Genomic DNA, 27,535 nt, shown 5'->3' on the forward strand with positions numbered 1-27,535 from the left:
TCCAAAGCTCTCTCAGCCCACCTCACCTCCTTCCACATGAGGATGAAGACATTAGCCCCAAGAAGGGAGGCAGACTACGACCCAGAGGCTACCCTGGAAGTGGTAGGTCCTGCCTGGGTTCTTCCAGCTCCAAACAAATGGACAATCTTTATGTATTTAGTCATCTGGAACATTCTAGACATACTGGGAATGGTGAAATCTGAAACCTTGGCACTCTGGACAGAAAGCGGCCACAAGCTCATCCTGGCCTAGGAGTGAATTCCAGGCCAGCTACAAGTACATAGTCATGCTTCCTCTGCCATTCAGCTGTCTTATGCCCTACATTTTAGTTGGGGTTTTAAAAACATTATAAATTAGTATCTGATCAAGAACCAGGATTTTGTGGGCCTGGTAAAATGGCTCATTGAGTAAAGATGCTTGTCATGCAAGCCAAGAGACCCGAGTTCGATTCCCAGAACCCACATAAAGGTGGAAGGAGAGCACCAGCTCCACAAAGTTGTCTTCTGACCTCCAAGCACGCACTGTGACAATCCACACACAACACACCAGATACACAATCACAATAATAATAAAATTAAAAATAAAAAGATTAGAATCAGATCAAGTTTAGCTGTTACACAATAAATTAAGCAGATTAATTTTAATCTTATAAAAACACTGAAGGCTCTTCTGGCTCCTGATACTCCGGGTTCTGGAGGAATACAGGGAGCACGGTAGCGGCTGCAGGCTCCAGCCCCATCTCTTCAGACCCCAGCTCTTCTCTTCAGGCCTGTCCCGCATTCATTCCACCCCGCTTCCCTTGGGCCTTTCTTCCTTGAACTCCTGAGATGGGCAGAAGTTCTTTCCTCAGCTTCATGGTCCACAGCGGACAGTGGAAGGCAGAGGCTACAGCCCTTTTCATGTCCCTGGAGCATCAGGGAGCTCAGCGGGTCTGGAGTGAGCGAAAGACCACCACTGGAGGGTACGATCAAATGTTGGTGCAGACCTTGTTACGGAGGCCGAGGTCTGCCCACGGTCACAGAAGGCTGAACTCCATATAGGAAGGCCCTTCTAACAGACGACAACAGCGGCCCACAGGAGGGAGGGGCACCGTACCTGGAAACCGAGGCAGTGTTCCGGGAGGGGAGGAGGACACTGCCAGACAGTTCCCTGATGTGATGGCAGCTTTCATGGGGTCAGAAACTGGACTTAGATCTTATATTTATGACCACAACCCTGAGAAGCAGGAGTCTCACGGGTGCAAAGGAGAACACCGTTTCTTAACGTTTTCTCCAGTTTCATTGCAGGAGCTAGTCTATATAAACTTTTAATTAAAAAAAATCTGAGCAAAATAAAAATAACTCTGGAGGCAATGTTCTTTAAAGAACTCATAGGAATTCAGCTGTCCCAACTAAGGGAATCATGAACGACCACCTGGGAAAGTCGGGTGTCGGTCAACCGCATCTAAGCAAACATTAGGACAAGAGGAGGCTGGAGGAGTTGCGGCCAGCGGGGCAGGTGCCTGCTAGTGCCGCTCCCGCTCAGGCCGCATGCTGAAGGGCTCCAGGCGCTCGGTCTCGGGCAGCATGCTGTTCAGCCTCTCCATTAGTGGCACCGTCTGGTCGATGCCCATCTGGATGCGGCGCAGTATGGCCGACATCTCGTTAACCTTCTGGATCTGCTCCGCATACTTGGCGTATCTTTTCTGGCGCTCCTGCATGAAGCAAAAGAGGGTTTCCACGGACAGATCCATCTGTAGGAGGCAAACAGAAGCAAATACACACATTATACTCTGTTAGCAAGTGTCTAGATGAACGGTTCTCAACCTGTGGGGCGCAACTCTTGCAGGGGTCGCATACCAGCTATTTAAGTAGCAAAACCACAGTTGTGAAGTAGAAACAAAAATAATTTTACGATTGGGGGTCCCCATGATTTGAGGAACCTTATTAAAGGGTTGCTGTAGTAGAGGAGCGTGGGGCCCCTTTTCTGGACCTTTGTCCCAGCTGCCCAGCTAGCTTAACCCCGAAATAACCACACAGAAATTGTATTAATTAAATTACTACCTGGCCCATTATATCTAGCCTCTTATTGGCTAACTCTCACATATTAGTTTAACCCATCTCCATTAATGTGTATCGCCACTTGACTGTGGCTTACTGGCATGAGTCTGACCAGCGACTATCACAGGCAGGAAAACCATGGCATCTGCCCTTCTTCCCAGAATCCTGTTCTGTCTTCCCTGCCTACCTGAGTTCTGCCCTATCAACTAGGCCAAGGCAGTTTCTTTAATAACCAATAAAAACAACACAAATACAGAAGGACCTCCTACACTAGGTTGCAGCATTAGGAAGGCTGAGAACCACTGCTCTAGCACAACAGTGAGCCAGTAAGAGCTGCGTGTTTTCAATACCTCCTATGCCACTCTGTGTACCTGAGTGCTGGACATGGATGTGCCTGGCAGCCATGCTGCGTGTACCCGAGTGCTGGTCATGGATGTGCTTGACAGCCATGCTGTGTGTACCTGAGTCTGGACACGGATGTAACTGGCACTTATTTCACTCGCATACCACATGGCCATGACCAGGCAATGGGGGTTTCTATCTGCTATAGTACTCGCACTGGCTGAAGCGTTGCTCTGTGCTCAGTGGGTGACCCTGATGGTGGAAGGTGAGAACTGACCTCTGGTTGTCCTCTGACCTCCACAGGCACACAGGCCTGTTGCAGGAGCTCCTTCTGCTCCTTCAGCCAATAGCCGCTGAGATACCAGCCCATTGGGGGCGTGGTCTCTCTTTTTAAAAATGCGGCCACTTCCCTCTGCTCGCTCTCTGGCTTCTGGCTCCGCTTCTGACGACTAGGCTCCCTTCCTGATTGCACAGAGGGCTGTTGTCTGGGATGGTGATCTGTAAGTTTTTTCCCCTTTAAATAAATAACCATTCTATTAATCATAATTCCAAACTGGTGTGGGATTGTTTGTGATTTACACCATCATCTGGCGCCCAACGTGGGGCTCGAACCCACGATCCTGAGATTAAGAGTCTCATGCTTTACCGACTTACGCCATCACAGGCCCGTTTACACATGGGTGAGACTGGGTACACCCAGAGTAAATAAAACATAATTTGTGATCAAGAAAAACAGCAATGTTGCTGTGTAGTTTTCTTCTTGCAGAGAAGGGGACAGAAGCTATAGATTTCAGCAGCTCACTCGACCAAGCCAGTCAGCTCCTCCATTTGGTGCCTACACTCAGGATGCTTGTTTTGTTTTCAGTTGGCTTAATGTGTGTACTGGGGTGTTCCTATGGAGCCGTGCTGCGCTTGTGGGGGTCAGAGCACAACTTGGGGAGTATAGGTTCTCCTCTTCCACCATGAGGGTACCAGGGACCAAACTCAGGTTATCAGGCTTGGCTGTAAGCACCTTTACCCACTCAGCCGTCTCACTGGTCCCAGGATTCTTTCATAGAGAGAAATCTCAACAGGGAATGAGTAACACACACTCCCAAATATCCCAGGATAGGTCTCAATAGTCCTCAAGATGGTCACTGCCTGACACTAGTCAGCTTCCTTGAGAGTTCTGCCTGGACACCCAGCCTTCCCAGTGGCTCTCAACCCTCTTAATGCTGTGACCCTTTAACACAGTTCCTCATGCTTGACCCCAACCATAATAAAGCTGTTTTCATTGCTACTTTATAACTGTAATTTTGCTGCTGTTTGGAGCGCGATGTAAGCATCTGTTTTCTGATTGTCTTGGGTGACTCCTGAGAAAGGGCCAGGCGGCCCCCAAGGTAACCCACAGGTCGAGAACCTCTGCTAGATGCTTTGTCTCTGCTTTACAGAGAATGCTCAGAGAGAGGGGGGAGGGAGGGAGGGAGGGAGGGAGGGAGGGAGGGAGGGAGGAAGGGAGGGAAGGATTCAGACAGGTCCCTGGGAGAAAAAGGCTTCATCCCCATGGGAAAGGACAGCCCCGTGCCTGTCACTGCCCACCAGGACCACCAAGTGGGACAAACTGAGGACCGGAAGAGTGACACCCATGAGCCTTGCTCTACCCTGCAAGAACAGAGCTTAATGGGGCCAGAGAGGTGATTCACAGGTGCCGAGCGCTAAGGCTTGGATCCAAGCATCCACATGGCAGCTCACACCCACCTCATATTCCTATCCCAGGGAGTTTTCTGACCACTAAGGGCTCCTGCACCTGTGTGGTGCACACAGATACACTCAAACACAGTCATACACATAATAAAAGCAACTTTTAATAAAGTTTCAAAGGTAACATTTTAAACTACTAGGAAAAAGCTTGCAGAATGCGGCTATGAAGAGAACTTTTTGCACAGCAGTACAATGTGCATTTTAAGTTAAGTGTATTACAGAAGAAGTTTAGCCAGCACATACTTTTACTAGAGTTCCAGAACAAACAGGGCTACATAGTAAGACCTTATCTCTAAACAAAAAGCAAAGGAAACAACAAAAATCTTAAGTAAGCTAAAACTAATGTATTGAGGAAACTTTTTTTTTGGGGGGGGGGGGGTTTCAAGACAGGGTTTCTCTGTAGCTTTAGAGCCTGTCCTGGAACTTGTTCTCTAGACCAGACTGGTCTCCGCCGGTCTCTGCCTCCTGAGCGCTGGGATTAAAGGTGTGCACCAGCTCTGCCTGGCGAGGAGACATTTTCTATAAGGCAGTGCAGCCTGTGTCTAGTGTAGTCAGGTAGAGTAGTTTCCTCAGTGCTCACTAACACCCTGAGTGCCCGTCCTGGGCATCCCGCTCTCTAGCTCTATTGCTGCATTGTTGATGTTTGGCTCTGTGGAAGTGAGCAGACCCTTGCCACTGTGTCTCCAGCTGACATCCAGCCCTAGAACATGCTGTGCAGGCTGCAGCCGAGGACTCGCAGGCACTGCCCACAGCCTGAGTGTGTTGTGCCTCCACCATACAGCTGCGCAGGCTCGCACTTCACATGCCATGAGGAAATTCCCTAACAGTTCTTAGACCATCTATCTGTCATTAAAGGCCACACATGTCTTTACAAAGTTGTGGGAAAGAAAATAGCGCACTCAGATATCTAACACAGGATTTTTCAAAACCTGGTCTTCATCTCTCTTCCTCCCAGAATGCTTTAGTGAAGCTGTGATCAGTCAGGGGAAGCTTAGGGGAAGTCACAGCTCCTAGGCCAGGACACAAAGTGCTAACTATACCTCTAGACCACATGGAGGACCAGAGGACCACGTCAGAGCCTGAACACTCCCTGGAATGCCCCTTCCTCAGCTGCACAGATATCAGCTGGAGGTAAGGGAGGGCATGTCTTGTGCTTTATATGCCTGTACCCCTCTGCAAGGACCCCACATCTACACATGACCCCTTTCTTGACCAAACCCTTACAAGACGCTCATCTCACTCCAAACTTCTGAACACTATGCTCACTCCTCCTGCCTCTCTCTTCCTATTTACTCCCTTCTGCCTCCAGCATGAAGCACAGAATGTCTGACCACATCAAGCCTCTGAGAAAGGTTTTCACAAAAATGGGAGATCAAAGCCAGGCCTGAAGAAAGCCAATCCTTCTACTTTTCTACAGTAAAATGGGGTGGGGCAGTATTAGGACCTCTTCAGTGATTTTCCAATGTTCAGGAGACAAAGAGGAGCTGGTGGGAGGGGGCAGAACAAAACCAAATCCACCTGAATGGGAACTCAGTGTCAAAGTTATGTACCATAAGAAGACGGGCACATGAACTCCCTAGCTTTTAGGAAGCACTGTGCCAGTTTCTCAGTGCTCCTAAGGGCTGGCCACTGGGCCTGCCAAGATGCCCCCAAATAAACCTCTTGGGAGGGGAAGTGGCAGTGGGAAGGGATAACCAGCACAGCTCATGCAACTGCTCATACTGTAGAACTTTCTCCAGTTATCACGGAATACCTTGCTGGGAGATCCCCTGCTCTCCATCCTTGATACAACCACAGAGACAGACAGATGAAGTCAGATATAGGAGGTGACCTGAACTGACCTCCCAGGCTCTTGTGGGTCATGGCTAAAGTGCTTGGCAATCAACTCATTAACCCTGACACACATGAAGCTCAGTGGTTTTCCAGCCAACTTGTGAAGCATTTGTGAAGATGCACACACTTGCTTGCATGGCCCCATATCCAGCTGGGCATGCAGATACTGCAGGAGGAGGTGACACTTCTGGGGGTGAACAATGCACATGACATTCCACATCAGTGACTCTTGGTACATGCCATGTGCCAAGCTGGCTCCCAAGACAGAGACACTCAAATCCCAAACTCCCTCCCTCCACACCATTACTGTGCACATTAACATGACTTTACTGTTCCAGGAAACACAGGCAGGCCCAGAAAGAGAAAAGTGGCAAGTTACTAGGTTATGGGAACTTCTAGAAGAAATCCTAACTTTTTAAACAAACAATTTGATTTTCCAATAAACAGTGAACAACTGTTTATTCTCCATAACTTGTGTTTTAAAACCCTTCCTCCTATGGTCACATGCCTGTGTCCTGGTCTGTTCTGGTGGATGTGTCAGGCACAGCGGCCTCGAGTAACATTTCTCAGCTGCCAGCTGGTAGTGAGCTGCTCCCTGTCTGCTTGGTTCCTCTATCCTCTCTGCTGCAGCTGAGGGAGAACCTGTGAATCATGCCCATGGCTTGGCAGGAAGGGAAGCTACAAGAAGCCCAAGCCATGGGGCTTCTGTGGGCAAGGGCCACTGTGCCAGGCCAGGGAGAAACAATTATTGTTGCATAAGCCTCTGCGAAGTGGGTGTCTGTGACACTAGCACCATAAAGAGATAATGTTGCCCTCAAGATCTCACCATTCAGTTAGCTCCCTCTTCAGACTTTGTCCTCCATCACCACGCGCTGTCTCTGACAGCATAATGTTTCAAAAGACCACTCTACACACATACGGTATGTATATACCTCACACATAAATAAATATAAAAAAATGAAAAAAGCAATCCACACACAAAGAAAATATTCACAACATATATATTTGAGAGATTTGTATCTAGAAAAACAATTAGTATTTTCAATTTGTATTAAGAAAACCCATGAAGTTCTATCAGGACACCAAAGACATTCTGCACAGACATATGAAAGGTGCCTGGTGTGGGAGATCCTTCTGTCTATGTGTTGCTTTTATTGGTTAATGAATAAAGAAACTGCTTTTGCCTATAGCAAGGCAGAATTTAGCTAGATGGGGAAAACTAAACTGAATGCTTGGAGAAAGAAGGCAAAGTCAGTGAGATGCTATGTAGCCACTGCCAGAGATAGACACTGGATGGAACTTTATCTGGTAAGCCACAACCATGTGGTGATACACAGATTAATGGAGATGGGTTAAATTAAGATGTAACAGCCAATAAGAAGCTATAGCTAATGGGCCAAGCAGTAATTTAATTAATACAGTTTCTGTTATTTTGGGAGTCTGGGTAGCTGGGAAACAAACAAGCTGCCTCATACAACAAACTGGCATGTCAAGGTGGGGCTGACTATATCCACATAAAACCTGAGAAAGCTTGGAAAGGAATTCTAGACACAGAAAAACAAAGTTTAGCCACATTTTTTTTTCAGATGGCAGCATGTCATAGCTCCTTTAAAAGAGGTCTCCCTAATTCAGTGGTAGCAGAAAAGAAAAGTGTCTTCCTGGTCCATGCTGCCAGCACAAACTCTGGCTCTTCCAGGAGGCTGAGCATTTAAATGCGGTCTGTAAGTCTAGTGTTACAACTTGTTTAATGGCAATATAGACACGCTGTGTGCCTAAAAATGGGGCAATGTACATGATTCTCAGAGGCAGTGTACCTGCATCCGCCATGTTGGACTGGGTGAAGCAAGCAGGCAGGGATGTGTTGGCCCTAGCCATGCCCACTTAGCATTGAAAAAAAGGGTACTTCTGGTCAGAAAATAATTACAGATACACAATAAAGACAGATTCAGATAAAAAAAAAAGACCTCTAAATGGGTCACAGTGTTGGATAAATATATATGTAGACTTGGGAGAGAGATGAAAAATACTATAAAAGGAAGTAAATTGTTTTAAAAAATAAAGCAAAGTCTTTCAAGAGACAGAGTAAACTTGTAGAAGAAGTAATAGGAGTAAAGAAAAATAAGCCACATAAAGATGGAATATACACAGAGAGTCTGGATTATGTATATTGTTGTGTTTTTGAATTTTTTTGACTGTGAAGGAGCTAACTAACCAACATATATAATTTAAAGGTATCTTGTCCTCAAAATTTGGGTCTAAGGATAAGTTGTTTTGGAAAAGAGGTTCTGCTTTTGTTTCCACAGAGAATGAGAACCTGTGGAATCCTTCCAGACCAATGTGGTTTGATGGACCAAGAGCCCCTTAAAGGCCACTGTGAACACCCCCAAAAAATTACTTCACCCAACAAAAAGCAGAAAGCATTTGGAGAAAACTATGCCCAAATTCCCTAAATGATTGTTTATAAATGTTTGTTTATATTTAAAGGGGGGACATGCAATAGAGATTTGCATTGGTATGGATCTTGCTTTCTTGATACAAAGTTAAGGTCCATTATGTATATTTTAGCTCTTGATTAAGGTATTGTGTTTGTGCAGCTCATTTAAAAATGTAATGTATAATTAAGAAATATAGATTAATATAGTCATCTATAATAATCAAGCTTGTAGTCTTGTTAGATTTTCTAGATGTATAAAGGTATATTTCATATGGATAGTTATTCTTCAAACCTCTCAAAGACTACAGAATATGGCATTTAAAATGTTTTAAGAACTTAGGATTTTTCATAAAAATGAGACACATCTGCTCCTGGCAGCACCAATTACTTCAAGAGGAAGATGGGCATCGAAGAGGCTCCTTATGGAGTTTGCTAGCCATTTGGGCAAGAAACTGCTCTTGCCTGGACTGCTTGATGTTATGCTGTATGAACTGGACATGTGGGACCCATGGAGAGATGACTGCTGAACTTGCCTAAAGGTGAGATGGTCCTTCAGGGTTCCTGCTTCATGAAAGAGTCTGCCAGACATTCTGCAGGACACAGAAAAAAGTGGCTGACAAACTGCCAATAAAAGTGGAACTGTCTTTGAAATTTCCTGCTTCATGGAAAAGTCTGAAAGATACTATGGGCTTGTAGGCTGAAGATGTATGCCCCAATGGTATAAAAGAACTTTGGGTGACTGTCCAGGTAGTGAGATGTCTCTGTCAATTCTAGAGTTTTGGAAGTTGCTTACAATGCACTTCCTGTTTACTTAGGTAATATTACATCCTTCTGGAGTCTTCGATGGAGTTGAAGAATAGATAGTAATAATATAGTTTTCCTTAGTTATGATAAAAGATAAAGTAGATATAAATATTGTAACTGCAATTCTTGCTTGATACTTGTTTTGTATATGTAATTTTAGTATGTTAAAATTAAAACCTTCCTTTTCATTTACACAGAAAAGGGGAAATGGTGTGGGAAGTCTTTCTGTCTATGTGTTGCTTTTATTGGTTAATGAATAAAGAAACTGCTTTGGCCCAAAGCAAGGCAGAACTTAGCTAGCCAGGGAAAACTAAACTACTGGGAGAAAGAAGGCGAAGTCAGCGATGTAATGATTGTTCTGTCTCGTTAAAAGACAAGCCATGCCCACTCCCTCCCCTGTCTGCTGAGAAAGGCTGATCTTCAGCTTCCAGCCTGAGTTCTCTTTTTTTTTCTGGCTCCCTCTCGGAGAGGCAGCTTTGGTCTCTCTGTCTCTGTCTCTCTGTCTCTGTCTCTGTCTCTCTCTCTCTCTCTCTCTCTCTCTCTCTCTCTCTCTCTCTCTCTCTCTCTCTCTCTCTCTCTGCCTCTCTGTTCTTCTCCCCTTCTCCCTTTCCTTCCATAACCACTAAATAAATATCCAACCTCACTCTGCGTGGTGTGCCTATCTGTCTGTCTCTTGCCTGGCTGCCGCCACCATAGCTTGCCACAGGGGATGCTGCCGGGGACCAGCCACCTTCAGAGACCTGCCACATGGTTTCATGCACCATCCCTGCCTGGAATTGGCTGCTCTTTGGACCCCCTGCCCACTGCCTGCTGCCTGCTGCTGCTGGGGATCCTGCAAGCAAGCTACTCAGGGGTCCACAGCAATTTTTAATAATCCATTAAAAAGTGAGATGCCATGTAGCCGCCACCAGAGACAGATGCTGGATGGAACTTTATCTGGTAAGCCACAGTCATGTGGTGATACACAGATTAATGGAGATGGGTTAAATTAAGATGTAACAGTTAGCCAATAAGAAGCTATAGCTAATGGGCCAAGCAGTGATTTAATTAATACAGTTTCTGTGTGGTTATTTTGGGAGTGTGGGCAGCTGGGAAATGAACAAGCTGTCCCATACAACAGGTGCCCTGAAACTTAGGTGACCACAGTGGAGCCTGAGCAGAGCAGCCCTGGAGGGAAGGACAAAAAATACCTGACTCCAAGACATACTGTGAAACTATAGAAATCAAAACAGACACATTGACCAATGGACAGAACACAGCCCAGAAATAAAATCCACATGTTTACAGCACTAAGAACACACATTAAAAAGAGTAGTCAGCCTAGACATCCATCAAGAAATGAGTGGTTCTTCCATCCATCCAGAGAGTTTGTACAGCTAGAGGAATGAATAATAGAAGAATAGAATTATGTCATCTGCTAGGAGAATTGATAGAACTGGAAACTGTCACTGTAAGCAAAATAAGCCTGGCTCAGATGTTGCATGGTTTCTGACATATGAAGAATCTAGATGATTTTCTTTGTGCTATACTATTATTTAACTATATAGTTTTTATACCACTATAAACACTTCACGAAGCTGTTACCAAACTAAAATATGACATTCAGGGTAAGCTGAATCTGTGTTCCCAGGTCACAGTCACAAATTTTGGCTTTAGAATAAACTACCTTATTCTCTGAGGTGAGAGCTGTGTTTTTATATGATCATAAAATAAGTCACTAAGGAGTGTGCCTCTGTTTTGTTAAACATCAAGTGAACCTGGGGTAGGGGAGGCAAAGCAGCAGGGAACCAGTGAAGACACTGGAATGGCCTGGAGGGAAGACCTAGGGACTGCCTGGAATAGCTCCCATCCCTTCAGGGGAGCTAGGGGAACTAGGCTAAGAAAAGCCAGCGGGCACAGGGTAGGCATGTTTAGGAAAGAGGCCCAGCCAGATGCTATCATGCAGCTGTATTAAGTGAGCCCTGGGATCCCTGCCACAATGAGGACAGCAAAAAGCTATGCTTGGTTTACATCTTGTTGCTTTTATGTGTTTATGACGTGTGTGTGTGTGTGTGTGTGTGTGTGTGTGTGTGTGTGTATGTGTGTGTGTGTGTGTGTGTTTGAGTGTGGGTGGCTGTGTGCCATGGGGTATGCGTGGTTAGTGGACAACCTCAGGCATCAATCCTCACTTTCCACTTGGTTTGAGAGTCTTTGTTTTCCTTCTGGGTATACCAGGCTAGGTGACCTATGAGCCTCTTGGTCTCCCCTGCCTCTTCCTCTCATCTCACCTAGAAGTGCTGGAACTACAGACAAGCACTACCATACCTGGCTTATCTGAATTTTTGGGATTAGCACTCAGGTCCTCTGCTCAATTTTCAAATCACTCTGCAGACCCTGGGGCTTCCAGGCTCATAACTGTCCTTTGTCTCTGAGTAGTTCCTCCTGTCAAATGTACAGTGGCCACTGATGGTTCCTGTGTCCATTGGGCTCAAACATCCAGCCTCAGAAGGGGCCTGCTCCAGTGGTCCTGTTCCTCACTGGGCTGAAATTCCCAATGGTTCACCTCCCACACCTGGACAGGGCTCTACCTCTGAGTAGGTCAGCCTTCCAGAGCCTGCAGATGGCCTATGCAGACACAAGAAAGTTTTCCCAAGTTCCAGGCTAGGGCTTTGGAGCATGGAATGAGGAGAGAGGTAACCACAGGAACAATACAATAATCAGGAGGTCAGGGAGCCACTCCAATGCGACATGCAGATATACAGCACCTGTGAAGTAACGGAACTGGCTCTAAAGACTGGGTTCACATACGGCCAATTACCTTTGGAGGCTTCAGTTACTTAACAGCTCTGAATATCAGCTTAATTCCTCAACTGGAGATAGTAACAGTACCTTCCCTAAAGGTGGATAGGAGGATTACAGGACAGAATGTAGGCAATGTCTATAAGAGGCAGAAAACAGGCTTTGTAACAATCATGTGAACTGAAACAGGAATCCATGCTGTGGGATAATGCTCTTGTACACTGTACAGATTTGCTACTCATATTAGTTTAATAAAATGCTGATTGACCAGTAGCTAGGCAGGAAGTATAGGTGGGATGACCAGACTAGGAGAATTCTGGGAAGAGGAAAGGCAGAGAGAGTCGGTTACCAGCCAGACACAAAGGAAGCAAGATGAAATGCTGCACTAAGAAAAGGTACTAAGCCATTAGCTAAATATAGACAAGAATTATGGGTTAATTTAAGTTGTAAGAGCTAGTTAATAATAAGCCTGAGCTAATAGGCCATTTTATAATTAATATAAATCTCTGTGTGTTTCTTTGGGACTGAACATCTGCGGGAACAGAAACTTCCATCTACAGATACAGTCCAGAAATCTCTTCGAGACTGGAAAGCATCGTTACAGGGAAAGTGATGTGCAAGTCAAGTGTGCAGACACATAATGTGACCCTGTTGCAAAGATGGAGGTGTGTGTCTCATCTCCAAAGGCCAGAGCCATCCTCAGGCCTTGAATCAAAATACGGTTTCCCATTGTGGGTCTCCCCAGACTTAGTCTTTGGTATGAACTTCTGACCTATAAAATCTTACAACTTGTTCCCCTCCAAGTTTCCCAACAGAACTAAACTATTGCACTCTACCAAGGAACCCAAGATTAAGTTACCAAAAACTCCTTCCTGTCCTTTATTTGTTATCAGTTTGTAGTACCAGGGATGGGACCCATGACCAATACTGGGCATATGCTCTGGCCTTGGCCCCAAGTCTTTTTAGTTGCTGTCTTCAGCTATGAATATAAGCAAGTCTTACAACTGCTTAGTCAGACCCAATATGATAACAATAAAAAATGTAAGTACGCATAAGTACATACATTTTTAGAAATATTTTATCAGTACCAGGAATTGAACCCAGAGCTTTATTTATGCTATGCAAACCTGAGCCATATCCCCAGCCCTTTATAAGACATCCTGAAAACATGCCAGCCCCAGGGCACATGCCTTAATCCTAGCACTAGAGGGGCAGAGGCAGGCAGGTGTCTGAGTCCAAAACCAGCCAGTGATATAGTGACACCCCAAAATAAAGGCAAGCAAACAGACTTCCTTTTTCTCCAATACATAAGTAAAAAGGAAATGTAAACTGGATATTGTATTATACATCTGAGGTCTCAGCACTGAAAAGATAGGAAGATTGGCCAAGCTCAGACTGAGGCTAGCCTGGCAACATAGCAAAACCTTATTTTAAAACAAAAAAACCCTTATGGACTCAACTAAGAAAATACACAAAATTGTCTGTTTTTCTCATCCTTTAAAAGCAATGCTTTAAGAAGTAATGTTCAGCTTTTAATGTGATGTCTCTGTTAACTTAAGCTTCAAGGTCAATTGTAATTTGATCTCAATAGATAGCTCACCTTCTCTGCACATAAATCCTATTTCCCAAGGAGAACACATTAGGAATATGGCTTTAGGGAGCAATAGGCCATGGTGGACAAAACCAGCAGCTTCCTGTCATCTTTCCAGTCTCACCTCTATCCCAGCTTTATCCCTCTCCGGATGGCTAATGCAAGAACATTCAGGGATGCATGACTCTGCTCGCTTCCTGAAGAGCTAAGTAGGAAAATGACAATCACTCCCTTAACAAATTCTGAGGTCATTAATAGTCTCTTGGGACCTGACGGTGACCAGATTTGTCTATTTGGCCCTGGGTACTGTCAACACAAAACAGCTTTTACCTCAGAGTTTGTTCTGGAGCCAAATATGAGTGATTGTGGCCTGAGAACCATGTTCTACTGCGGTCGTCATCTCATGAAGTTTTTTATAGTTAAAGGTAACCAAAAATTCTAAGTTGTTGTGGGTCAATGGTCTTGCACCCTGTAAAGATTTGTCACTTCTATTGGTTTAATAAAATGCTGATTGGCCAGTATCCAGGCAGGCAGTATAGGCGGGACAATGAGAATAAGAGAATTCTGGGAAGAGGAAAGGCTCAGACTTCAGTCGTCACCCAGACACAGAGGACACAAGATGAGAAGGCCTCACTGATAAAAGGTACCGAGCCATGTGGCTAACACAGACAAGAATTATGAGTTAGGATGTAAGAGTTAGTTAATAAGAAAGCCTGAGTTAATAGGCCAACAACTTTATAATTAATGTAAGCCTCTGTGTGTTTCTTTGAGACTGAATGGCTGTGGGACCAGGCAGGACAGAAATCTCTGTCAACACTAAGTCAAGACACTTCTCAAATACGTTGGTAGGAGCATCGGGTAGGCCGTTATAACAAAGTGGGGGAACCTCTCCCCATGCCTTTGACATTCTTAGCATTCAGGTTAGTAGAAGCTAGTGGTCTGTTAATTTATTGCCATAAACAAAAGAACAGAAATCAGAAGTCACAGATGTAAATTGTGTTACATGTATGCCTTTCAGAAATGAGTGTTAGCTTCTACTTTCTAAGATGAGGAGTACAGCACCTCTCTCTTCTACCTCCCAGGAGTGATCCTGAGACTATGAACAAGGGCTAGAGAGACAGCTCCATGGCTCAAGTGTACTGATCTTCCAGAAGACCCGATGTCAGGCTTGCAATCTGTAACTCCAGCCTGAGTGTATGCAATGCCATGGCCTCAGGGGGTACCCATGTTCATGTATGCACACCCACTCACACACACTTAAACCTTTGAAAAAGATGCAAATTAGATGTTTACAAGTGTGACTTGTAAACAAAGCTATAAACTTCAAGGTCATACTATTGCAACAAGTCTCACTGAATGACCAAATATGTTTGGAGATTTGTTCTTCACAGCACTAAAAATTAAATTCCTGGATTATATGACCACATTCAAAGAAAACTGCTTTAATATTGCCCTTCTTCAGTGTATCTGCTTCAAGCTGAAAGCAGTTAGCATAGCTGCAGGAATTAGCACTGCCCTGCAGGCAGAATTTAAAGGTGTAATTACAGCCTAGTCATGCCCCCCCAAATAAGACAGAAACAGCCAATACACCTAGGGGAAGATTCCGATGTCTCTAGGTTTTGGAAAGGACCATCAACCCAGAGAGACTACTTCTCATCCAGTAGGAGGCCTAAAGTCAAAAGAAAGACAACAGCAAGTGCCAGTGATGGTGTGAGAACTTGGAGGAACTGGTACCCCCTTCCCTAATAGTGATGTGCATTTAAAATGATATAACCACTTTGGTGACCAGTTTGACAATTTCTCAAAATGTTAAGTAGAGAGCTATCCGTAGCCAGCAGTTTAGCTCCCAGGAAAAGAGATGAGGTGACCAAAATATGTATAAATGCATAAGTTTATACATCAGTGCTCACAGCTCCATTCATCACAGAAGGCAGACACAGAAATAACCTGTGTCCATCAGTGTAGGAAGGGAGAGTCAAAAAAAGAGATTACATCCATAGAACAGAGTACCATTTGGACACAGAGTCAAATGAAGTATAAAACTGTGACTTGGATAAACTTCAGAAGTGTCACATTAAGTGAAAGAACATGACACACACGGTCCTATATAGTATTCTTCTCACATGTAAGGCCCCAAATGGGCATCTATAGAGAAGGACAGTCGGCGAGCTGCCAGGTGGCAGGGCAGTGAGAGTAGGAGTGACAGTGGGTGCCCCTTTCTGGGGCAGGACAAGTGTTCTGGAACTGCCTGTGTTTGTTATGTAATCTTCCACTCACACTAAAGACCACGGAAGTGTGCCCTGTAAACGAGTAATAGACTCAGATGTGAGTCTTAAGAAATAAACAAACCCACCGGGTGGTGGTGGCGCACACCTTTAATCCCAGCACTTGGGAGGCCGAGGCAGGCGGATCTATGTGAGTATGAGGCCAGCCTGGTCTACAAGAGTTAGTTCCGGCACAGTCCCCAAAGCTACAGAGATACCCTGTCTTGAAAAAAGCAAAAAAAGAAAAGAAAGGAAAAAAAGAAAGAAAAGAAAAGAAAGAAATGAACCCAACACCTGAACTTCCTTCCACACCTGTAATAGCACTAGGCATCCCTCGAGGCTGTTCTGGAGTCTGACTTAGACTGGGAGCCTCTGCTAACACTGGACTCCACGTGGCCACTTGCAAAGGATCAGAGTGCACAATGATGAAACCTGTTTGACAATCCTAAACTAACACTGTCCAGTGGCCCTCAAACAAACCACTGCAGACAAGAAAAAGATTACAAACCCAAGGTGGACACTCAGGCCACAAGAGCAACCATCCAAGGTAAAAGTTGCATGTCCAGCCCCATGCTTTATTGTGACAGCACCAAGCCACAGTGAAGGACCTGAAGCACCCACCCCTCAGCATCCCTTCCTTCTTGTTCTGAAACTGACTCATACTGGCCACATTCTTCTTTTATTTTTTAATAAAAACCAAATATCAAAGGAGTACAGCATAACATCCTGATTATACGACACAGTGAGAGGATTCTGGCAGTCAGGCTATTTCTCTTATGCTCCTGACTGGAGATACCCTGGGTGATTAGGTTCCTTACGCCAGCGTCCATCCATTAGCTGTCTCCACTTCAGGGACTAGGCAAGCCTGCTGTCACTCAGAGCTAGCCCATTCTGGCCTGTCACCATTCTTCACTCCTGTCACACTTCCACTTCATGACGTCTACTGGGGATACAAACAATCAAAAGGCTGGAGTAGGTCAGGCTCAACCCAGAACCTTTCAGGGCCACCTAAGCGTTCTCTGGCCTCTTCCGTTCCCACAGAAGACTCAGCATTCTCCGCAGGAGTCTTTTCTGGATGACTCTCTCTTGCACAATTGACAATGGATAGATGTTTTCATTAATTATACCACAGGCTGAATGGCACCAGTTACCACATACTGGTATTCTGAAGTGACCCTGTTTCCCCAGTAGGAGAGTTCTGAAGAAAACAGTTCTGAATAGGCTACAACAACAGCTTTCAGAATAAACTCCAGCCATTTGTGCTCATGTGTATCCTTTTACTCTGGAAATAAGACAATGAAACCCCATCCCAGTAAACCGCAGTTGACTTGATATAGAAAAAACAAAACACACAGTTGGAACTGCGTCTTTTGGTAATCCCCAAACTGACTTGGAAGGGGAGTCCAGTATAGAGTGCTCACTGGTTCACGCATTATTCTAACAACTGTGATTAAGGTCCTCTGCAAGGCCTAGCTGCTGTCCCCTGAGTGCCTGCTAAACACTCTAGATGCCTTACTCTAATGTCCCATGACAATCCTCAAGGGAACTATAATTTTTCTGCTAAAGATGGTAAATTGGGGATTCTGGGAAGACAAAAATGTACCCAAGGTCACCCAGCTCCATCAGCAGAGACTTCACAAACAGACACTTCCACTTAACTTCTGCTCCTCTTTTCTACAGAAATCATTAATTCAAATGTCAGCTGACTTTGATTAAATCAATACCATACTGAGCGAGGTTTGTGATGCCTCTTTAAAACCCATAATGGATGGATTTTTCCAGTAGTGCAAGAAAACACTGGACTTCTAATATAAATATCTGCATTAACTTTTTAACAAACACAAGCAATAAATTAACAGATCTGAGGTGGATATTTACAAAGCAAATCCAGTGGACACTGCAGACCTGGCTAGCCTCTTTTCATACACTGCACACTGACAGCCATTCCACCTCCTAGACCTCAGGGGCCTCATGGCAAAGCATAGGAGAGTTGAGAGTCCTGCAAGATGTCACAACCCTGCCTTTTCTCTTAAAGAAGAAGCCTGCTCTAGGGTAGCAGCCCCTTGTCTTATGTCCACAGTTGGTATGGACAACCAACACCCAACTCCAGATCTCCTGACTTCAAAAGTCACCACGGCATAGTCTGAGTTAAGTGAACATAAGCAGCCTGCTGGCTACATTTTCTTTTCCATAATTCATTCTGCCTTGCCACTGAAATATAATTGTACAGGATCTAAAACTAAGTTTCTCAGGACACCATTTTTAGCCATAAGGGAAACAAAATCTATTGTTAAATAAGATTAAAAACCAACGACACTCTCAACAATTGAACATCTCCGCATTTGTTAGGAAAAGGAAGGCACTCAGGTGAGCCAAGATCTGTAGTTAGAAAGCTGCTGGCTGAGCAGAGCTCTGGCCACTTCCTTCTGCATTACGTAAACCTTCTCCTTGGGCTCCCTATTGCCCTGCCACTTCCTGTTGCGCAAGGACAAACAATGGGCAGACTGTTGCCAATGTTTCCATTAATTACACCACAGGCCGGGTGGCATTGATTACCGCATACTGGACATTTTGAAATGACCCCATTTCCTTTGTTCAAATACTCTCCCCAAGTGTTTCAGTAATGAATACATTTTACTCATGTCTTTCAGAGAATGAAGAGATACCAGCAGCTGTGGAATCCAAATGGCGTCATCATTCTGTTCCAATCATTATTTTATGCTTCTCCTTTTGAATCTCAAAACCTTAATCAATCAGTTCCCCAAACAAAACATGTTAAAAATCAGGCAGATTGTGCCCCCAGCCTGGGCTTTAAAAGGTATAAACAGCAGCAAGAAAGGAAAAAGTGTGGGGGCAAGAAAGGTCAGACAGACAGCCGACCGGCAGAAATTGTGGGCTCAATGCAAGTCTCACAGAGTCTCACACCATACTACGATTCTCAGCTTGAGGCCGTAAGTCTGAGACCCTGGGGTTGGAGGGCTGGTGCTAAACACTGGGAGTCAAAGGCCAGAGAGGGAACTGGAAGAGGCCATCAGACAGATGAAGACCTCCACACATGCAGAGCTGTCATTTTAGAACTTCTTGCTCCAATGTCTCAGATGAAAGGAAAGGAGAAGTCTGTGTGCGTTAAGCAACACTCTGGTATGTTGACACCTGTGCTGACGTCTATCCAGTGACAAACTGGATTAGCTAAGTGTTCTGTGGTCCCTTTCTAAGGCTCTCACAGTCTGAGCACTGCCGTGTGACCACAGTAGACTTCAGATGTGCTAGAGACAAGAACCTCACTAAACCCCTCCACCATCGGCCTGAAGAATGAACTTGAGTGTTCAACATTGGATGGTGGTCACAGACTAAGGATTTCATATGCTTTCCAGCAGCAAAAAGCACCTTACAGTAAACCATGACCTGGGAGCCTGACGAGTCCAGAGGCCCATATCATTCCCTACTCAGTGTAGGTAACTATGCTACGTTACTGTGAAAACTGATCCAGGACACATTTCCCCACACTAGGAAAGAGACAGGGCTTCCTTCTAACAAGGGAAACTAGGATGGCTTCCTATGGTTAGGCTGCTGGCTGATGGAGGGCAGGTGCCGCAGAGAGGTGGGACATGGATTATTCAAGCAGAATGGATGTAGCAGAAGCCATAGAACTGAATTTGGTAGACTTTGGAGACCTCGATTATGACCATTACACATGAGATGGAAGGCAGGCAAGTATCTGACTACAGAAAATCCAAGTCTTAGCGAAATAAAAGGGGAAGAAGTGCACGGGCTGTGGTACTCTGGGCTATAGGAGACGCCCTCATGGAAGCCACACTCTAATTTCTATGGAATACCATTCTGTACTCCCTTTCCATGTGTTCCACTACATGTGAGGTAAATAAGTCTTATTCCAGAAATTATATTTTTGTTTTCAGAGCTCTTTTAGGGTCCTTTACTCTGATCTACAGTCTGGCTGTCAACATACCAAGTGGGCAATTCCCAGCAGTGATTTAGTCTGCCCTTAGACAAGCGAAAAGCTCTCCTGACCAGTGTGCAAAGTGGGAACTGCAGAGTCCCACCAAAATGGCAACCAAGCCTTACGGTATTAGCATGCAGTCTGTTAGCACGGGCAGAAGCAAATCAACTGCTGCCCCAAGCTCTGGAGCCAAGCCCTGAAGAAATCCTTTAGGAATCTTCGAGGCCGGGAAGAAGTAGGAGATGCCTTATTGGGGGGAGGAAAGAGGGAGGTAGGTCTGCGAGGGTCCTCCAGCAACAAAGGAGACTTCAGAATGTGCGGGTCAGTGCCACAGTGAAAAGACCAGCAAGGAGAAGACCCCTGGGCATTGATTGACATTGGTCAACAAATCTGGTGCCTTCTGATGCTCTCTGTATAAGCTAGGAGGTCTAAAGAGCTTTCCTTCCAGGAAGGCCTGCCCAGGCCCCGTGTCTATAACTTGTAGCCCACTGACAGGGCATGGCTCCCCTTTACCTTATTTTGTAATTGGTAACCTTCATCTCTTTACATGCCATCTACTTTGCTCCCCCGCCCTCTTTTCTACTTTCCTTATCGTCTGTTTCTCCACTGGAGTAGAAGATCTAGGAAGGGTTTTTCCTGTGTGTTTAGTCCTAATTCCTTGATATTTACAACAGAGCCCTGGTACAGAGCTTGCCAGTTCATTCACCTGGGGGGTGGAAAACAGGACGGGACGTGTACAGAATTCCGAGCACACTCTTAGTGTCCTAGTTTGCTTTCTGCTGCGGTGATAAAACACGGACAGAAACCAACTCGGAAAGGCAAGGGTTTGTTTAACTTACTTTCCGTGTCACAGCCCAGCACTGAGTGATGTTAGGGCAGAAATTCAAGCAAGGACCTGGAGGCAGCTGAAACAGAAACCATGGAGGAACACTAATTAGGCCCTTGCTCTCCATGGCTTGCTTGGCCTTTCTCATATATCCCAGGATCACTGCCAGGGGTGGTGTCACTCATAGAGCTACGTCCTTCCACATGGATCATTAATCAAGGAAATGCCCCCCAAAGGCTTGCCAGTTTGGTGGAGGTAAATCTTCAGTTAAGGCTCCCTCTTCTCAAGTGACTCTAGTTTGTGTCAATTTGACAAAAACTAAAACAACACATTGGTAAGGAAGAAAAAAAAATCTGTACATAGGGAGTCAGAACTCAGATGGCTGATACACTTGGAAGAAAAAAAAAGTGTTCTGAGATAGGAGAGGTGAGTGACTCATGTTTAAGATGATGACTTTGTAAAACAAAAAATACAGATAGAGGAGGAAAAATCATTAAGAATCCCACCACTAACATGCAATGTAATCAATTAGCTGTCATGTGCCCTTTCTGATCTTTAAGAGTACTGAACACAGTTGAAGTCATGTTGAATGTATAGTTCCATGTCTTGGTTTTGTTCAGTGATCTTTAAGAATATAATGGTTCCCCGAACAACTGTCTCACTCCCAGTAGGACTTAAACCCTGTGCCGTTTACCATGTGACCTGACACTCTGAGGCTCAAGCTTTGCACACATATGCTGTAGGAGTAGAAGCCCGAAGATGACACAGATGCTCCACCTATAGATCGGAGTTGAGTCTAACCATGAGCACACACCCATTCCCAGGCTCCTGTGGATCTGGCCACATAATTGAGTTCGAGTCAGAGTTCTGTGAAACTGGTAGGTTCAGCCCATAAGACACTCCCAATCTTTGCCAGTCAGATGCTGTGGAGATCACAAAGTCACAAATGTAAAGAACCTAAAAACCTGAACTCAACAGAGAGCCATCTGCTAACAAGACGGCTTTACTCAGAGCAGTAGCACAAGCTATAGTACTTCTGTACCATCTGAAGGTGACACAGGCCAAGAGTACAGCTGCAGCCTGGCCTACCAGCCCTAACACAACTCTCACAACTGTTATTTTTCCATGACAGAATGAGAAAGCTTATCAATTGATAGGATGAAGTAACTGAAGACTCTAGGAAGCTGTTCATTTAACAAGCACTCATTGTTTACTACAAGCCAGGCATTATTTTAGGCCCTGCAACAGTGAGTCAGCTTTCCATTACTATAAAAAACAAACCCTGATATAACCAGATTAGATGTTTATACTAGTCTTTAAATTTGTGCCACAGTAACTTGAAAGACAGACAGGAAGCAAAGAATTTTCTGGAAATGTTGTGTTTCCTGCAGCAAGGCTGGCATATTGGAACTTGCAGGAGAGGACAACTCCTCACTCTGGTCATAAAGGAAAAGATTAACACTACACAGGTTAGTGTTTCTTTGAAGGGTTTGGCATCCATGAGCAACCTGGGGATTTTTTTCTGGGTGGATCTACCACCTCTCAACAGTGTGACCCTGGGGACCCATTTGGGCCTTTGGTTGACATATTAGATCTAAACTATCGTAGCACTAATGTTCAAATTTACTAACATTCCTTATTATTTTAAATGTAGGACATGGAAGATTTTGTTTTATTTTGTTTTTCAAGACAGGGTTTTTCTGTGTAATAGCCCTGGCTGTCCTAGAACTCCTTCTGTAGACCAGGATGGCCTCGAACTCATAGAGATCCACCTGCCCCTGTCTCCCAAGTGCTGGAATTAAAGCCATGTGCCACCATCACCCAGTTTGGGAAGATCTTTTTAAAGCTCCAGTTCTGTTTCTATAAACTATGTGTCCTTAATATTACCAATGCACTAATTTACAGACTATAGGCATTCTCTGGGGTTCCTTACAGGGGAAGGCTACCCCCAAAGCCTCTAATACTGCCAGTCTGTGAAAGAAGAGACAGAGACTCTGGAGCCTGGTATATGTGGCTAGCACCAGGAGAGCTGACAGTAAGTAGGGCTGCTCACACAAGCTCAAAAATCAGTGTCTGGAATGTAAAGGGAGTTAAATCTCAGAGCAGGAGCAGTCAAATAACCAGGCTGTGCTCATGCCTAGCCAAAAAACACAAGCCTACATTTCCAACAGGCAAGTAATAAATTCGACTTGGCCCTCTTCCAGGATTTCTGTGTCTTGGCAGGGCAGGGATGGTAGAAAGGAGCATGGAGCCAGGCCTGAGGAAGCACTGTGCAGCATGCCTTACCGCCAGAACTGGAGTGCGCCCAATCTCCCATCCACATTTCCTGCTGCCCAAGGAACCAGCTGTAATTCCTACTGCAAAGAAAGGCTGTTCAGAGGAGAAGTGAGAAGGGGGATGTATAACTACACTGCATAGTCTCAACCTGGAATTTATATCAGAATAATGTGTGAGACAGAAAAAAAATGTGGACTTTTCTGGAAATTCTTTGTCTCAGTATTTAGACAAAAAGAAGGCAGCCATTTAGCCCTTTCAGCCTATTTTATAATTTCAGGTCAAGAAAGCCAGAAACGGATGCCAGAACATGTTCAACGCAGGGACAGGAATCAGAATGTTATCTGCAGAAGGTTCAGTTTGCAGTGGAAGGCAGAGTTGCCTGGCCAGCCAGTAGTTCATGCTACTCGGACTGTAAAATGAAGAAGGCACAGCGAGTGAACACTAATGCCAGCGTACACGAGGGCTCGCTGCACTATGAGAACCACTCTTATTTGTGATCAGTCTTTACCTGCAAGAACACACAGAGCAGCACATAGTACAGAGTTCACACTGCAAGTAGCTACATCCAGGTCTATATTACAGAAGGACACCCCTGCAGGCTCCCCTTACCCTGCCCCCACACCTTATATCCTAGGTGTAGACTCAGAAACAGGAGCTCTGATTAGTACATATTTCTTCACACTTCAACTGAGTGTGAAAAAGAAAAGAGCAACTAAAAGTGAAATGACAGGCTCCAAACAAGGAAAACACAAGTATGTGTTTCTCTTATATGATACTTGTACTCAAAGTACTTCAGATTTTGGAGGTTTTTGTTTTTTTGATTTGGAGTATTTGCTCACCCCCAAACTAGCAATCTGAAATTGTAAATGTTCCCAAACCTAATACTGTTTGCTTCTCAGGTCAATGCTCAAGAAGTTCCATATTTTGGAGCATCTTGGACTGAGATAGTGGATTGGGGATGCTCACCTCATAGGAGAAAGAGTGGGAAAGAATAATAGCAATCAGAAGATCCATCAGTCAGCAATGAGCTTGCCATGCAGACATGAGGCCCAAGTCTGACCTCCAACCCACATTCCAAAAAAGCTGGGAGTGGTGATGTATGCTTGTCCTGCAGCACTAGTGATCCCTGGGGTTTGCTGGCCAAACACCCTAGTCTAACCAGGGAGGCCCAGACCCTGTCTCAAAAAACAAGCTAAACACCTGAGGTTGACTTCCAGCTTCTGCACACTTGCATGCATACATGTACACACATAAACATACAATTCAGCTTTTAATACCGCTTTAGTCATTAAGTAATAGAAAAGTCTTGGGCAAGTCCCAAGTAAACTTTAAGGACTGAGGTTTCTTGATCTGTGCAGTGAGTTAGAAACTTCAGAGTCTGTTTCCAATCTATATAATCATGTGGCTTGAGCAGGGATTGCAACTCTTTCTTCACCAAAATCCCTTCAAATGCTTCTCAGCATTTTATGTTAATGGGATATATTAATGCCAACACACCTAAGAATTAAAAACACAGGCACTATCAGAATCAGACTGGGGTTTATTCTTAAGTCTTTAAACAAGAACATAATAGCATCTTAACTGCAACAAAATATACCTAGTAGCTTTATTCTGGGTAAAAAGCTATGAAAATTGTCCATGGACAGCCGCTAAAGTAGAAATGTGACCAAATCACAACCCACATCAGTGTGACAGGAGAAGCTCCATTGTCTCAGTTGCATCTTCTGCCACTTGCCTCCTCCCTAATTCTTCACTGTTGTTAAACATTCCTTCCCTGGGAGAGACAGAAACGATGTAAAAAGCATCTACCCCTCCTCCTAACATCCTAAGGACAAATCTGGATATGATTCCACTAAGTTCACCCTTGGGAACCAATGAGCTCACCAGGTTTCCTTACAGAGCATGGGTGAAGGGTTATAGGCAGGACCATAGATGACCTTAAGGCAGCCACACTCAAAGGTCTTCGCCCAGCATGGGCAATGGCTTCCCCAAGGTTGCATAGATGGATTCCGCTCTCCTTGTCATTCCCACCTATATCCTTTAGCCCCACCCTCAAGGCCATGTACAGTTAATGCAGAATTGTATGTGCATGGTTGAGAGACATGACAGAATAGTCAGCTGAGGGGCCCATGACCCTCTCCACTCCCTCCTTTTATGAGGGCAGGGAAATACAGTCAACAGGCACAGCTGTGATGGTCTTTTGCAAGCAGGCCCACCAGAATGCCCAAAGATATGGCAGCTTTGGCTGGAAGGAATAGTCTTGTTCAATCCCAACCCCAAAGAAAAACACACTAGTTGGTAAGCAATCTCCTTCTCTTTTGCCTTTCAGTAAACCCGAATTTCAAAGATAGATATAGCTTAAAATATAAAGTGTCTGTCACCTTCAATCTTTAACGAAATGACAAGATACCAAGAAAACCTCCAAAGGTGATCAGAAGTGATGTGTCCATTGCTTAGAAGCCAAGGACCACTATTTTACCAGCATCTGTTTCTACATCTCCAGAAGACCCAAGATTCCTAGGGAGTGAATTAGTTTTCTATTCCTAAGCATTACTAGAATCAGAGTAAACGGGTAAATTAACTACAAAAATTACAAAAGTCACACATTTCTGGCATTAAATAAATCACTCAAGGTTTGTGGGAAAAAAAAAAACACAGTTCTCAGAAAATATCTGCCTTGTTTCTATCCAGGTCTTTATCACATGGGCTGTTGAGGGCAGGGTTCTAAATGGGCCAGTACTTAGCCTGCTACTAGAATCAAGACGCTTCACCTGAACCAATTCATGACAAGGCCAGGCTTTCTCTGCCACCACACGTACTGAAGGCAACAGCTGACACTGTAGTACTGACTGTACTGCAGGCTCAAGTCTAAGCATGGTACCTTGGGTAACTCAGTTAACCTCCTCCAACCTGTCTGAGGCAGGTACTGTTCTTATCTCTGAACAGACCAGGAGACCGAGGCTTTTAAGGATTGAGTAAACCAGTCTAAACCAGTCTGAGGCTACACAACAGGTTAGAGACAGTGTGATGATCAGAACCTTGCTGTGTGGCTCTAGTGTTCACAGAACCAGTATGTGAAATGGCTCGCAAACGCAAACACCAGAGTTCCAACATGGCAAACCCCAAAAGAGAAGTGGCTGCTGTAGTTCTCTCAAATGCATCTCGTGTGAAGTTTCCCGCTCCATATTCTCTCTCTCTCTCTCTCTCTCTCTCTCTCTCTCTCTCACACACACACACACACACACACACACACACACAGTTAAAAACATAAAAATTCCCTTCAATATTTTTTCACTTGTATTTTAATTTTGGTCACTATATTATGACTATGGATAGGCTGCTTTAACTGACTTCAATTGATGTATCTAAATAATGAGAGACTAGACCAGGGGATCTCAGAGGTCCTCCCAATGCCAATATGCTGTGGTCCTTATTGCAGAAATATGACAGTTTTACCAAAGCCCAAATCTATTTCTTCACTGTCCCTGAAGTCCCAAAGCTAATTTTCCTCTAAGACTGTCAAGCTGTCTCCCACCTGTCTATACTCACATCTATCCTCAGACCCATTTTCTCTAATATTTCACTTAGCCTCAATTGCTCCAGGATATCTTGATCTCTCACAGACATTCCATTATACGTTGCAACTGAATGTTCCCCATTGACAACACTCCACTGATAGTGTTTCATTGATAGTGATGTAGCTTTTATATTTTTGTCCTATGTATTTTCATATCCTCAACCAGACTAATCTTTCAGAGAATAGGGACTAGGTCACATTTCCCTTTAATCCCCAAGGGACCTCCCTCTAAGTGGGTATGTCATAGTTGCTCAGCAATATTGGTTGAGTGATGGATAGGGAGTCACCATGCAGCCAACAGGTGGTCAAGATCTACCCTAAGGCTGTTGTGGAACTTTTGTTTAACTAAGCAAAGATGTGTTGCATTTGTTTATGTTGCAGAACATTTGTTTAACTATGCAAAGATGTGTTGCATTTGTTTAACTATGTAAAGATGTGTTGTTGTTTTACCTTACCTGCCTAAGGCACCTGACTGGTCTAATAAAAGGCTGAATGGCCAATAGCAAGGGAGAAGGTATAGGCAGAACTTCCAGGCAGAGAGAGTAAGTGGGAGGAATTTAGGCTCAAGGGAGAAAGAAAAAGAGATTACAAAGAGATGACAGGGGCCAGCCAGTCACTTCATGGAGGAAGCAGAAAAGTAGGACATACAGAAAGAAAGGAAGGTAAAAAGCCCCAAGGCAAAATGTAGATGAAGAGAAACTGATTACATTAAGTTAAAAGAGCTAGTGGGACAAGCCTAAGTTAAGGTCGAACATTCATAATTAATAGTAAGTCTGTGTCTTTATTTGGAAGCTGGTTGGTGGCCCAAAGAAAATGTCAGCTATAAATGGTGCCCCACATGGGGCACCAAATGTTTTAATTTTGGCACAGTGGCTGTGCCTTAATCTACTGCTATCTCATCCAGCAATTACAACTCCACAGTTACTGGCCTTCTCCTCTAGTCTGGCGAGAATTCTGTTCCTGCAGGCACAGGCCCTGTCACTGCCACTAAAAGTAGCTTTAACTAAATCTCTATCATTTTAATTATGAATAAGGCTCAAGATTCAAAGGCTGGGGTGAAAATCTGTGAGCT

At 44.6% G+C, this 27,535-nt stretch overlaps 1 protein-coding gene across 2 annotated transcripts in view; it reads right to left on the reverse strand.

The window, feature by feature from the left end:
* Positions 1–605: 605 nt before the first annotated feature.
* Positions 606–27,535, reverse strand: part of Borcs5 (BLOC-1 related complex subunit 5) — a 90,684-nt gene continuing 63,754 nt past the window's right edge. Inside the window, exons 4-5 of one of the 2 annotated variants that reach the window (XM_038320067.1) lie at positions 20,623–20,688; positions 606–1,732 (exon numbers count right to left, since the gene is read on the reverse strand). In XM_038320067.1, the coding sequence (XP_038175995.1) occupies positions 1,505–1,732; positions 20,623–20,688 (294 nt within the window). In that variant the 3' untranslated portion in view covers positions 606–1,504. The remainder of the gene's footprint in view (positions 1,733–20,622; positions 20,689–27,535) is intronic. The other variant, XM_038320068.1, reaches the window with a different exon arrangement.

The sequence above is a fragment of the Arvicola amphibius genome, chromosome 2, assembly GCF_903992535.2.
Source record: "Arvicola amphibius chromosome 2, mArvAmp1.2, whole genome shotgun sequence".
NCBI lineage: Eukaryota > Metazoa > Chordata > Mammalia > Rodentia > Cricetidae > Arvicola > Arvicola amphibius.